The sequence below is a fragment of the Lytechinus pictus genome, chromosome 2 (assembly GCF_037042905.1).
Source record: "Lytechinus pictus isolate F3 Inbred chromosome 2, Lp3.0, whole genome shotgun sequence".
In the NCBI taxonomy this organism is placed as follows: Eukaryota; Metazoa; Echinodermata; class Echinoidea; order Temnopleuroida; family Toxopneustidae; genus Lytechinus; species Lytechinus pictus.
Genome location: NC_087246.1, coordinates 47,990,725 through 48,005,086, shown reverse-complemented (window position 1 = coordinate 48,005,086; position 14,362 = coordinate 47,990,725). Strand labels below are relative to the sequence as shown.

Sequence of the window (14,362 nt, the reverse complement as noted above, 5' to 3'; positions counted from 1 at the left end):
TTTCAATCCACATGACCTTTGTGACTTTTGACCTTGATACCTAAAAAACAGATAATTGGCATTCTTAAATGTGAAGTGGAAAAAGTTTAAATTCGATCTGTCAAATGGTTCTTAATTCAACAAGAACAAAGTCAGGATGGCACATGGACAGCAAAAAAAAAACCCATAATGCTTCTGCCAATCACTTACAGTGGAGGGAGAATAACAATATATTTTTCTATACAACAACATTGACTCAGAATAAAAATAAATATTTCATTAGTTCAACAGCAAAAACTATGTATTAGAAAAAACAGAATCTTTGGCATATTTCAGTACTTTTCTTTTGTTCCTTTCCAGAATGATAAATCTTGCACAGCTATGAAACATACAAACACAAACGCTGAGTTAAACAGGACAATATAAAGTAATGATTTCTTTAGGGCTGAGAGCTAGAAGTCAAATTTAAATTTTAGACATTTTTTTTCCAAGAACAGTCATAATTCAAAACAAGGCAAATGCAATTTTGTGTCTCGCCCACTTATGAAAATAACCAGAAATATTGTGATTTGTGAGGGCACGCAAGAGAATTATATCGAAACTTCATTGTGAAATGACTGGGATGGAATAACACTTGTCATCAGAGCCTTGGACGTAAACTTTAATGTTGACCTGAAAATGACCTTTGACCTTACCATGTGACCTCCGACTGCAGCATAACATGCAGGTCCCCTAAGTACATCTACCATCCAAGTTTTGTTGAAAAGTGACTTACGGTTGCGGAGTTAGGTGTCATAAGAGAGTCTTGCATGTAAACTTTAACGTTGACCTGAAAATGACCTTTGACCTTATCATGTGACCTCCGACTGCAGCATAACATGCAGGTCCCCCAAGTCCATCTACCAACCAAGTTTGGTTGAAAAGCGACATACGATTGCGGAGTTAGGTGTCATAAGAGAGTCTTGCATGTAAACTTTAACGTTGACCTGGAAATAACCTTTGACCTTACCATGTGACCTCAGACTGCAGCATAACATGCAGGTCCCCCAAGTCCATCTACCATCCAAGTTTGGTTGAATAGCGACTTACGGTTGCGGAGTTAAGTGTCATAAGAGAGTCTTGCATGTAAACTTTAACGTTGACCTGAAAATGACCTTTGACCTAATCATGTGACCTCCGACTGCAGCATAACATGCAGGTCCCCCAAGTCCATCTACCATCCAAGTTTTGTTGAAAAGTGACTTACGGTTGCGGAGTTAGGTGTCATAAGAGAGTCTTGCATGTAAACTTTAACGTTGACCTGAAAATGACCTTTGACCTTATCATGTGACCTCCGACTGCAGCATTAAAAGCAGGTCCCCCAAGTCCATCTACCAACCAAGTTTGGTTGAAAAGCGACATACGGTTGCGGAGTTAGGTGTCATAAGAGAGTCTTGCATGTAAACTTTAACGTTGACCTGGAAATAACCTTTGACCTTACCATGTGACCTCAGACTGCAGCATAACATGCAGGTCCCCCAAGTCCATCTACCATCCAAGTTTGGTTGAAAAGCGACTTACGGTTGCGGAGTTAAGTGTCATAAGAGAGTCTTGCATGTAAACTTTAACGTTGACCTGAAAATGACCTTTGACCTTATCATGTGACCTCCGACTGCAGCATAACATGCAGGTCCCCCAAGTCCATCTACCATCCAAGTTTGATTGAAAAGCGACTCACGGTTGTGGAGTTAGGTGTCATAAGAGAGTCTTGCATGTAAACTTTAACGTTGACCTGAAAATAACCTTTGACCTTACCATGTGACCTCAGACTGCAGCATAACATGCAGGTCCCCCAAGTCCATCTACCATCCAAGTTTGGTTGAAAAGCGACTTACGGTTGCGGAGTTAGGTGTCATAAGAGAGTCTTGCATGTAAACTTTAACGTTGACCTGAAAATGACCTTTGACCTTACCATGTGACCTCCGACTGCAGCATAACATGCAGGTCCCCCAAGTCCATCTACCAACCAAGTTTGGTTGAAAAGCGACATACGGTTGCGGAGTTAGGTGTCATAAGAGAGTCTTGCATGTAAACTTTAACGTTGACCTGAAAATGACCTTTGACCTTACCATGTGACCTCAGACTGCAGCATAACATGCAGGTCCCCCAAGTCCATCTACCATCCAAGTTTGGTTGAAAAGCGACTTACGGTTGTGGAGTTATGTGTCATTACAGCTTTGTGACGGACGGACGACGACATTTGGATCCCTAAGTCTCGCCTTCACCTCTGGTGGGCGAGACAAAAAGTATAATCATTTATTACTTCTGTGTATCAGTAAAAAAAAAAAAAAAAATGTTTTTATAGCAAGAAATCAACATGTATTATGTGCTCAAGGAACTGAAACAACACCAACCACAACCATGTATTTGTAGTACTGGCAATTCCATTTGAAAGTCTCAAAAAGAAAAAAAAATCTCACTTTTAGGCCTAAAGCAAGTGGAACGCCTCTGGCAGTCTCGCCTGCATTACGCGATTTAATATAGCAGCAGTGCTAACTTTGAAAACTACTATAAAATAATCATTCACAAAAACACCATTCATATAATGACATAATACCACGTTCATTGACCATAAATGACATTTGAACGGTGACTTAAGACTTGTCAACTACACCCATGTCCACATTTCATTCACTCTATCTATAAACTTTCAAAGTTATGATGGCAATTCAACAATTACCCCAACATGGCCTAAGTTTATTGACCTTAACTGACCTTTGACCTTGGTTTTGTGACCTGAAACTCACAGGGGATGTTCAGTGATACTTGATTACTCTTATATCCCAAGTTTTATGAACTAGATCCATAAACTTTCAGAGTTAGGATGGTAATTTAACAAATACCCCCAACACGGCCAAAGTTCATTGACCTTAAATGACCATTGACCATGGTCATGTGACCTGAAACTCGCACAGGATATTCAGTGGTACTTGATTAACCTAATGTCCAAGTTTCATGAACAAGATCCATAAATTGTCAAAGTTATGATAGTAATTCAACAAATACCCCCAACTTGACCAAAGTTCATTGACCCTAAATGACCTTTGACCTTGGTCATGTGACCTGAAACTCAAGCAGGATGTTCACTAATACTTGATTAACCTTATGCTTAAGTTTCATGAACTAGGTCCATATACTTTCTAAGTTATGATGTCATTTCAAAAACTTAACCTTAGGTTAAGATTTGATGTTGACGCCGCCGCCGTCGGAAAAGCGGCGCCTATAGTCTCGCTCTGCTATGCAGGCGAGACAATGACAACATACTGATGCTATGCCACAAATTCAAAATTTGAGATGACAAAAGAAATTTTGAATCAGAATAATTAACTGACAAGCAAGCAGCTGAGTTGAAGAATACAAAAGCCTAATGGGCTGAATTCACAAAGCTGGTTTTAAATACACAACATGCTTTTTGCAGATTTCATTCTTTGACTGCGTTTAGTTTGGCATCAAGCAATAATAAATAAATAATACAGGATTTGAAAAGCGCATGTATCCACCTGGCTAAGCTAGTCTACCAGTTATGGTGCTCACATGTTTTTGAGTAATTACTTCCTGCCGGTACACATTTACCTCACCTGGGTTGAGTGCAGCACAATGGGGGTAAATTTCTTGATGAAGGAAAACATGCATGGCTGGGAATCAAACCAACATTCCTCAGATTGAAAGACAGGAGTCATAACCACTAGACCATGACACCCCCCCCCATGAAGTAAGCATCCAGTAATTAATGCAGAGGCGAATGAAATCATAGGCCAGATCAGCGCCCTGTGATAAACATGTGCGTTCAAGATCGGCCGCTTTGTCATTATACACGTATAATTCAATGCATGAAATTTTTTTGCATAAACCAATTCCATGACATTTGCTCTAGAGACAACTGCTCTGCTGTAGATTCCACTCACTAATCGAATGACTAACTTCAACCCTGGATTTATGACTATACCCTACTCCTCATCGTAACCCTTATCCCAACGTAAACCCATATTGCAACCCTAACCCTACAACTTGGATAAGATAAGGCCTGGAGCAACTGTCACAGGAGCATATGTAATTAACCATGGTTTTCAACCTCTGTTTCAAAACGAACTTTGTGTATTCTGGCCATCAAGGTTCTCAACAGACAAGGGAGTGAAGCCCTCTGTTAACATTCCTACACTCTACTATGCATGGTACAAATAAATTTCTAATCATCAACAAAGCAGGCCAGCATTGCATCTCCAAGTAAGTTATCCTAGATATCATTATTCTTCACATCAAGAACATCTAATCATCAACAAAGCGTGCCAGCATTGCATCTCCAAGTAAGTTATCCATTAAATCATTATTCTTCATGTCAAGAACATCTAATCATCAACAAAGTGCGCCAGGCAGCATTTCATCTCCAAGTAAGATATCCTTGATGTCATTATTCTTCACGTCAAGAACTATTAATCATCAACAAAGCATGCCATCATTGCATCTCCAAGTAAGTTATCCTAGATATCATTATTCTTCACATCAAGAACATCTAATCATCAACAAAGCGTGCCATCATTGCATCTCCAAGTAAGTTATCCTAGATATCATTATTCTTCACATCAAGAACAGCTAATCATCAACAAAGCGTGCCATCATTGCATCTCCAAGTAAGATATCCTTGATGTCATTATTCTTCACGTCAAAAACTTTTAATCATCAGCAAAGCATGCCAGCATTGCATCTCCAATTAAGTTATCCTTGAAATCATTATTCTTCACATCAAGAACATCTAATCATCAACAAAGCGTGCCAGGCAGCATTTCATCTCCAAGTAAGATGTCCTTGATGTCATTATTCTTCACGTCAAGAACTTTTAATCATCAACAAAGCATGCCATCATTGCATCTCCAAGTAAGATATCCTTGATGTCATTAGTCTTCACGTCAAGAACTTTTAATCATCAACAAAGCGTGCCATCACTGCATCTCCAAGTAAGTTATCCTAGATATCATTATTCTTCACATCAAGAACAGCTAATCATCAACAAAACGTGCCAGCATTGCATCTCCAATTAAGTTATCCTTGAAATCATTTTCTTCACATCAAGAACATCTAATCATCAACAAAATGTGCTAGCATTGCATCTCCAAGTAAGTTATCCTTGAAATCATTATTCTTCATGTCAAGAACATTGACACCAGAGATTAACCCGATGACATCGGTGGTGATGGGTTCCGGTTCCTCTTCTTTGTTTGATCCTACAAGGAGGGCCATTCCTGCACCATGGTTATCATAGACCTTGGTATCGACCAGGGTTAGAGTCGTCTTATCGTCTTTTTCATCGCTCTCCTGGATCTGTTAGTGGAGATAAGAGAGGTTTATGCATCTTACTTTGTGTTGTATAGTGTAGGGTTGTCAGTAGATGATAAAGCTCAATACCAAAATGGATGATAAAGCTAATAATATGCGTTGAAGATATCAAATAACTTGATAACAAATAGTGCAAGTAAGTCTAATGGTGACTATACTCTAAGCATTTCATAATGAAGAAACAAAACATAATTAAAATTGTTTTTAAAGTTGTGAGGTCTACAGTCTATCTCAAAACTGCAAGCAATCTAAAAAAACACTATTTAATATTTAATCTGACTGGAGTTATCAAGTGAACCTGTTTTACAATGGTCGGTCAATACCAAACGATCTTGTATGTTATAAATTCACTCTGAATTTGGGAACTGAACCATATAGTGAGAAGGAAGAATGTTGTAAGAAACCCATTAAGCGATTATGCGTCCGAGAGTCAATTGGAAGATGAATGAGTAATACTTTCGAAATAAAGTTGGAGTTGGTAAAAAATATAGAATTTGGTTTCATATGGGTTAAAACCCCCAAGAATGGACAGGGTCATTGATTACCATCAACCCATTTCACGTGCTGTTTTGGTTGGGTCAGCTTTATCACTTTGTCTAGTAATACAGGAAGGGGAACGATTTGTTTGAGGTTAGACCTACCTCAACCATTATACCGGCTGTTAGACTGTCCTTGGTGATATCAGCAACATCACTGCCATCTTCCTCGGCAAACTGGTGTAACCCACAACGATGGATGTTTGTATCAGAGATGATAACAGATGAACCTGCCTTGCACCTCACTCCATTCCTCTGTGAAATGAATGGAAGTATTAAAAAAAAAAAATTGCTTACCAGGGAAGTGTTTCATCAATATTATCGTCTGACAAAAGGTCAGGGCCCCGTTGCATAATATACAAATAATGAATGTTTATGAGTGCAATGGACAGAATACTTCACGAGGTGAAAGATGAGATGATCCATTCCATGAGGCGTAGCCCACTTGAATGGATCATTCATTTCATCTTTCACCGAATGAAGTATTCTGTCCATTGCACGAATGAAAAGAATATTCATTATTTGGTTTATATGACACCTAAAAATAGATTCTTTTTCATCTGAAATTAATGAATTTCGATGCAAAATATGCTCATGCAGTGTGAGCTCGGTCTGTTGATTATCGCGTATATACATCATGCGCGCTGCAAACACGAGTGGGATTACTTGAGGTGTCTATGGACAAAATCGTATGGATCCAAAATTGCATGAATGGATCGAAAATTGCAGTTGATGACGTCATTGTGAAATGGGCTGAATGATCGATATCGAACAACCAATCAAATGACAAGGATCTATCTAGGTGTCTTATAAAAGTTACTATTATGGTAATTTTGCCATCCAGTGGTAACTTTCATGGAATCCTTGATTTTGATTGGCTGATGAGCATTGTTACCATGGTAGTTACCATTGGATGGCAAAGTTACCATAACAGTAACTTTTATGCAACCGGGCCCAGATCTGAGAACTTTTTAAAAATTTGGATTGGCCGAGAAGCAGTCCCTATAGTAACTGTCTGATAAAAACAGGACGTATCTGATAAAACGTCTGACAAGTACTTTCAAGAAATGCCCCGATGAGTGCAGCTCTTTGTTAAACTGAGTGACCTTTACTTTGGGTCATTCAATCTTATTTGCATTTAGGTTGTGTAGAATGAAAGCATGAACATGATTTCATACGCACTCCCTATTAGCTGTATCCTTGAACAATTTTGATAATTTGGACTGTTTGAAAGTTATAGAGGGTTGACCTTGTGCATTTACGTCATTGAGCCACCATCTTAGAGCTTGAAGCCTTTGCCTTGCACTGGTGATCTGTAACTGGTGAATCTCTGACAACTCCGTTTACACGTATTCCTATATCCTCTGAGGGAGGGCGCTATAATTCATATGCATAAAGTTTGTATGAACCTTGCCTACCTGGATGTCTTTGATCTCGCATCCTGTCATCTCTAGAGAACCTCCTCTGAAGACATTAACACCTGTTCCTCCACTCTGGAGCAAGCAGCCATTCATTATTAAACTGCCTATTATGAAAGAAAGATCGCACAAAATATAAAGTCGACATTATCATATCATATCTTAATATATTATTTATTCATTGAGGTTTTTTTTAAAGAGGGGAGCTTCATCTAATGCACTATTTTTCTTTTCAGCCTAGAAATTTACGGCCCTTAAGAGTTATGACATTTTTTTTAAAAATGCACAAACTCCAAAACGATATTTTGAGGGCAGGTCGCTTTTCTTTAGCACACAATTCAATATAACAGCACAAATGGGGAAATTAAAAAGGGGCAACAAAACATCAATTGCTAATGAAAGGGGCAATGAGGCCAGTCAATAGAACATCAAGTCATTGACCTTATATTCATTTAACCCTTTGCGCGCTGATGTGGCAATTTTGCACATTCGTACAATTTTAACAATTGTAATAATTAGTTTCCTTTTTAACATACATGTTAGAGAAGCTTATAAATAGTTCTTGGATAACATCTATATAATAATCATAAAGTATCAATGGTGCAATTTAGAAATCTTCAATCAAAGAAAATAACATAGAAACAGTTGTCATTATTATCCACCCCCCCCCCCAAAATCGATTCAGCGTGCAAAGAGTAAAGCACTTCATGACACAATGCTGTGTTAAAAATTGGCCCTTTATTGTGAATTTATGTACAAAATCAATAATGAACTGGCTTGCATCTTCAACAGACCTGTCCCATTTTATGCACAATCTCAGGACTACTAACCTTTATATTTCTGTTTATTTAATCCCTATTTCACTTTCTTTTCCCTATTCTCTCCGATCAAGCTCAGTGGTTCAAGACAATATCATCCTTACTGTTTTGTGTATGCTTGCAAGTGCTATTTTTTTCTTCCTTCTTCGTTTTTTAAGTTTGGTTTCTTTAAAATATATCATATATAGTACTTAAAATTCAGAAGGCACCCTCACCGTAAGCTTTATTTTTAGATTTTATCATTATCATTATGAATGGGCATTTTGCATATATTGTTAAATAACAAGTATCACTTCTAAATTTTTGTTGTATTATTATGCTGTATGATTTAGAAAATAACTGAAATTAAATATTTGTGTTAAACTACAAGGTTCATGTATGAAGATAAGGAACGAACTAAGATGAATGTTTAAATACCTCCTGCACGCACAGCAATGAGGCCCTCACTGGTGGCACTGTTATCATCTTCTAAGGTCAGGTTAGAAATCACAGCCCCAGACGTGTCACAGTCCAAGAAGATGTCAGCCAACTCTTCACATCGGATGATAATATCCTTCCTTTTTCCTACTCCTACAGAAAAACAAGTACAATGTAAACATCACACACCAATTCAAACAGCCTTCCCCTTGTACACGTAGGTTTCACAGGCCTAATTCATTTCCAATAGACTCGTGTGTTAAAGTGGCACATTAAAAAAATTCATTAAAAATGAGGAAATTTGAGGGTTGAATGTTTACTATCAGTGGATAGGATACATGTCTGACATTCCATATCTGACCAGAAAAGTATACCTCGACCAGCTCATTTTAAAAATTAATCGGCATTTATGAAGACTACACCTGACGGGATCAAATTCGTCACTTCAGAGAGTAAAATGGCCCTAATTCTTCCGCCAGTAAAAAAATAGTTCCATAGTAGTGATATATCTTTCTAATGTGGAAAAAGGAAGTTCAGTAGGTACCCTCCCTAGAATCAGTGTTAGATTGTCAGTCATATTCATTCATTTATGTCAATCAGCAATATCAATTTAAAAATTGAGAATGGGTTGGCTCGAATGAATATCTTTTGCCTGCTAGTTGTAGTTAGGCCCGTGTAACCCGTAGTGATTTTCACTTTGGTTGTGACATGTGACATCCTGGTATGTGTAAACATTGGTTACTGTCATCACAGCACTGAATGATTTAAATCTACTTTAGAGTTTAGATTATTACATTGTTAAATGGAGTTCAATTGATTTAATTCATTTTAGTGTTTCATAATATCAAATAAAATTTTTACAAAGCAAAGCAATTAATACGACATGAATGAAATATTGTTAACTCATTAAAGATTGTTTCAATCCTGATATGGAATGCATTCATAAAACTATGTTTTAAATTTTAAAGAAAATAAACAAAGAATAATGACTATTTGAACTTCAGGAATGTCTTTGGCACTTACTATTTAAACAAAATTAAACATTCCACAAACATAAGGGCTGAGGTCTCGATTTCACATGGTTGAATTTAAAGAGAATAAAACCACACACATGATGCAAATCATGCTCGCTTCTGTTTTTTTTTCAAAGATAGGATTAAATACTGATACATAAGCGTTCTAGATGATGTATTGATGCATTGTTTGCTTTCCAAGGTTGAAATTAATTTGAATCAAATACAACTATAAAATTGATTCCTAAAATTGTCCAAACTCACCCTTGATAGTGACAGAGTGCTGGAGGGTATAGAATCTTTCACCAGTGTAGGAACCAGGGAAGATTAAGATGGTGTCACCGTTGTAAGACCTTGACAGCGCTTCTCCGGGTGATCTGCAGTGCTCTAAGACCACATCAGGACCTAGGTTGAGATTCTACAGTGACAATGAAATACATTAATGGGCATTTACATACAACCTGGGTCCCATCTTATAACGAGTGTGATCTATAGATGTATGAGTGCGGGATCCTTAAAAAATTCTAAATAGACAACTATGAGAAGATAACAAAGTAGGGACATTCCTCAAACAATGATGAATTACGTCTTGCAGGAAATGAATGCACCTCAAAATTTGAAAAAAAAAGGTGAACAAATTATCTGTCCATCAAGCTCTGACCAAAAAAGAAGGAAAAGTCATATTGAAACACATACATGTATATAAACTTGTCGTCCCCACTTCCCCGATCAAATTTCTATGAGGAAGGTCTTAATGTCAACATAATGGCTTTCCGTACCTGTATCATACCGGCAGTTAATGTCTCAGTGACTAGGAATGTCTTTGGCAAGCTGTCCGCTCTACTTTGGCTTCCCAAATAACTCCTCTCTGATAGCATTGCATTTGGGATATCCATCAAAGACCTACAGCAGGAAAAAAAAGTAAAGGAGAGGTTAAGTACATGATGGAGAATAAGAAGAAGGAAGAAGAGGAAGAGAAGAGGAAAGGGAAGAAGAAGATAAAAATAGGAGAAAAAGATGCAGAATGGGAAGAAAGAGGATGAGGAGGAAAGAAAGTGGAAGATAATAAAAGAATAAAGGAGAAAAGATGCAGGATAAGAGAGAGGAGGAAAGAAAAAAAAGGAAAGGAGGATGGAGATGAGAGAGTAAAAGAGCAGAATAAGAAAATATTGACAGATTTGGGGCTCAGTGATTCTAAGACAAAACTGAAATTCCAGTTCATGTCCCTTTGGAACGGAATTGAACATTTTCAAAGACACAAAAGTTGGGTTCTAAAATAGAAAAGCATAACCCCATTTCATAGCTCACCTCAAGACAGGGTTCTCAAGTTTCTCCATCTTCATCTTAAGGACTTCAATCTCTTCATTAAGCCCCATGATGTCAACCACCATACAGCTCTCATTCATGTCCAGTTCATCAACACCGCCTTCGCTACCATCACCATCTTCCAGCTGAGCCTGAAGAGAGGCGATGCGGTCGTATTTGTCGAGACATTCAGAAAGAGCCATCTGGTGCTTTCTTACAATGTGGGCTGGAATTCGCTTCTCCTTGACGTCATATACGCTACAAGTGTGTTATTCAATAATATAAAATAATGTTAGGAATGATGCGGTGCACTGAAGGTATAATAGTCATAAGAATGTGAGAAGCACAAGGTGTTTGAATAACTAAGAATGCCTCCATTGCCCCTAACATCACACAACGCCTGTGCATTATTTGATTTATGAAACAGGTTGGCAGTATGATTTGTAGAAGGAATTTTATAAAGAGAAGTAGAATTGATTTCTCAATCTAGTTAGCACAAGAGAACAAGGTCTGAATGTTGCATTCTTGGTTAGGAATGGAAGCCAGAAACAATTAAGTTTTTACTTGGAGGGGGGAAGGGTCAATGTGAATCCTGGTCCCCTCTGATCGATGCAAACCTTGCAAAGACATTGAGACATACGTTAAGCCTAGAGGGTGTCGGTGTGTAGTTCATTTTAGCTGGCAAAATTATTTTTTATATTTTCTATTTGATTATGAAAATGAGATGCATGTATGAATGTTTTTGTTCTTAATTCCCTCTTTCACAAAAACCTGGATGAAAACATTTTCAACAATATGTTGACAAACATTTTGTTTCATTATGCATCGCTTTGTCAATTTCTTATGTACTTTATTGTTTTTATTTTTATGTATTGTATTGGTTTTAGGACTGATTGGGTTCTAAGATTTATATTTGATCAATCTTGAATAAAGAAATATTATTCAAATGGCATGGGATCATGTGAATTAGCAGTGCTTTGTAGTAATTTATAGATAATTTCAATTCTATAAGTTTTCACAAATTCCTGAAAAAATACTTTATGAGACAACATACAACTACAAACTGCCAACTGACTTCTTGTCCTGATCATAATCTTGGTATCAGAAGCTTCACAATATTTATTTAAATTATATAAACAGGGGTGTGAGTGGTCACAAATAAAGATCTGAAAAAAGCTGAAGAGTGTTGAAAAAGTCTGAAATAGAAAGAGCTCCCATACTTTTTGTACAGAGGAAGGCCAAAAATAAGCTGAAATTAAGCTGAAAATCAAAACAAAAAAATCTGAAATCAGATAAAAATCTGAACTCTCACACCCCTGTATATAGAAAATATCTGATTTTGTGAAAAAGTAGGATTGGGTTGCACAGAAATAGTGAAGAACGGGAGATTGACCTCCTCCCTCAGTTCATTTGAGTAAGTAAGGGGTATAAGTATTCAGGTAGGGCCTACATGATCCCTACTATAGGCAAGGATAGGAGAGGGAGATATAGGTCATTCCATTCAACGATATGGATGAATTATACATCTGATGCTGAACATTCAGGGCTTGAGGCCCTTTCATTGACAGATCTCAGCACAATAGGCCTACTCACAATTTTAGTCTTGGTTTGAGATATTTATCCATGTATTTTGATCCACTTAGTTCATCCTCATCATCCATAGGTCTCCAAAGATTTTGGTAGAAGAACCTGGCATTGAACACAAATCAAAACAAAATCCAGCTTTTTTAAACTGATCTATTCTTTTCTTTTTTGTGCGTGGAATTTACCTTATTCATTTATTCATTTTTTTTTATGGGGGGGGGGGATTCTTATGATTATAGATATTCAAAATGGAACAATTGAATTGTCTGTCAGACTGTCATTTGATTGCCAGACAACAGCAAATTCCTATAGCTTTATTTCAACTTTTAAACAAGTTCTGATGACTAATGACATTCCTGAAGTCCAATTTCTCAATCTGTAAAATTAGGTCTATTCGGTAATCTCTTATTATTTCTATGACATGTTCTAACACGATTATGATGATTTCTGGAAAATGGTCCAATAAATTTACACACCTAGCATGTTCAATAGCCAAGGCAGTGTTGTCTAGCAGGCCAGTTTTGTTGTAGACAGGATAGAGGTCTGTGAGGTCAACAAGTCCCTCTGATTTCTCTAGAATTCCTCTTATCTTCCTTTCCACTTCATCTCTCTCCTCAGAGTTTTCCTCAGTGCAGAGAGCTCCATCAAGCATGCACAGGAAGGGTTCACTGATGTGCACTTTGGCCTTCAGGTGCTGTTGTCGGCTTTCTGGATGTGGAGCATGGTCGGTCTAGTTTAAAAAAAGTAGTCAATTAAACATTCAAAAAGTAGATGCATTCATATAATAGGCTTGATGAAAGAAAGATTTTCTTCTGCAAGGCCAACCAAGTTTTGAACTTGTGAAATAGCAGTCCTGAAATTGTTGTTAGAGAATCTACATCAGTCAAAGCTTAATAAAAATTGTACAGTCTACTACATATTTCATGAAGAATGATGACCTCCTCCATGGCAGAAAGAAGTTTGCTTAGCAGCACACAGTTCTTTTGATTCAAGCATATTAATCACTCTTATGGCCTTAAAGCTCTTAAGCTTTGTCTGCATCGTCGGAACATTCTCCATTATCATTGATAAGCAATGAAGCACAATCATTCATTACAATCAAGATCATCATCATCATCATCTTTACCAGGCATCAGCATCATCATCATCATCATCATTAAAACATAACCACAGTATAAAGTCTAATGTCATCTAGACAGGAATAACCATCGCTTATGGAGATTTATTTTACTGATGAGTAAAGCCAATGTAGTTCAGCAGAACAACCAATTTACATTTACAGAGTCAGACTCCACTCAGAGACTGTGTCTGTAGCTTTTGCCTAATCATGAATCATGATAATCACCATCTTCATATCAAATTTGTAATAACAAAAAATCATGAAACAAGTGCTTCACCTCAATAACAACGTCACAATTATTTTCTACTTTCCAGATCCCTGTCCAAAAGTTCACGACTGCTTCAGTCAAGAAAAGATACATTTCCTGATGAATATCAAAACTTCTGTCGTCCCATGATTCCGATTTTGCCAGGAAAATACTTGCATATGCTTGCAAACGTTCAGCATGAGTGAGATTATCTGTCTGAAAAATGGAAGGAAATGGATTTCCATTTTCTTCGTCTGACTCGAAATCATTGGTACTCTTGTGTTCTTCATCCGGTCCAATCTCGTCTCCAAATCCGCTGCTGTTTTGCTCCGCAGCAGCAGGCGAGCGAGGATCGTTATTAGTCGGAGGAGTATCGGGCGAGTTCTGTTTCGCATCCCCGTTCAAATCTTCCCGCCTCTCTTCGTCGTTGACATTGCATGGAAGCTGATCAGTCGGTTGACAGCTGAGCCCATGGGAGTCTTCTTTGGCGAAATCGGTGAGTGTATCAGACACTAACTTCTGTTTTTTTGTTTGTATTACATACGTAGTATCCAT

General features: G+C 37.5%; 1 protein-coding gene across 1 annotated transcript; it reads right to left on the bottom strand.

Annotated features, from left to right (window-relative positions):
* Nucleotides 1–217: 217 nt before the first annotated feature.
* On the bottom strand, nt 218–14,362 carry LOC129254125 (SHC SH2 domain-binding protein 1-like). The gene is made up of 10 exons (XM_064094987.1): nt 13,838–14,362; nt 12,917–13,170; nt 12,450–12,545; nt 10,860–11,114; nt 10,331–10,454; nt 9,816–9,969; nt 8,539–8,691; nt 7,304–7,410; nt 5,991–6,140; nt 218–5,334 (listed from the first exon to the last, which is right to left on the bottom strand). The coding sequence occupies exons 1-10, from the start codon at nt 14,360–14,362 to the stop codon at nt 5,092–5,094; spliced, it is 2,061 nt and encodes a 686-aa protein (XP_063951057.1). The 3' UTR covers nt 218–5,091.

Bases quoted from the DNA above. Each gene is read 5' to 3' on its own strand.
- LOC129254125 (XM_064094987.1), bottom strand. From the start codon at position 14,362: ATGGATACTACGTATGTAATACAAACAAAAAAACAGAAGTTAGTGTCT. The intron at 9,970-10,330 runs GTACGGAAAGCC...TTGTCACTGTAG, and splicing joins TAACTGCCGGTATGATACAG to AATCTCAACCTAGGTCCTGA. The intron at 8,692-9,815 runs GTGAGTTTGGAC...GTTTTTCTGTAG, and splicing joins GCACTCTGTCACTATCAAGG to GAGTAGGAAAAAGGAAGGAT.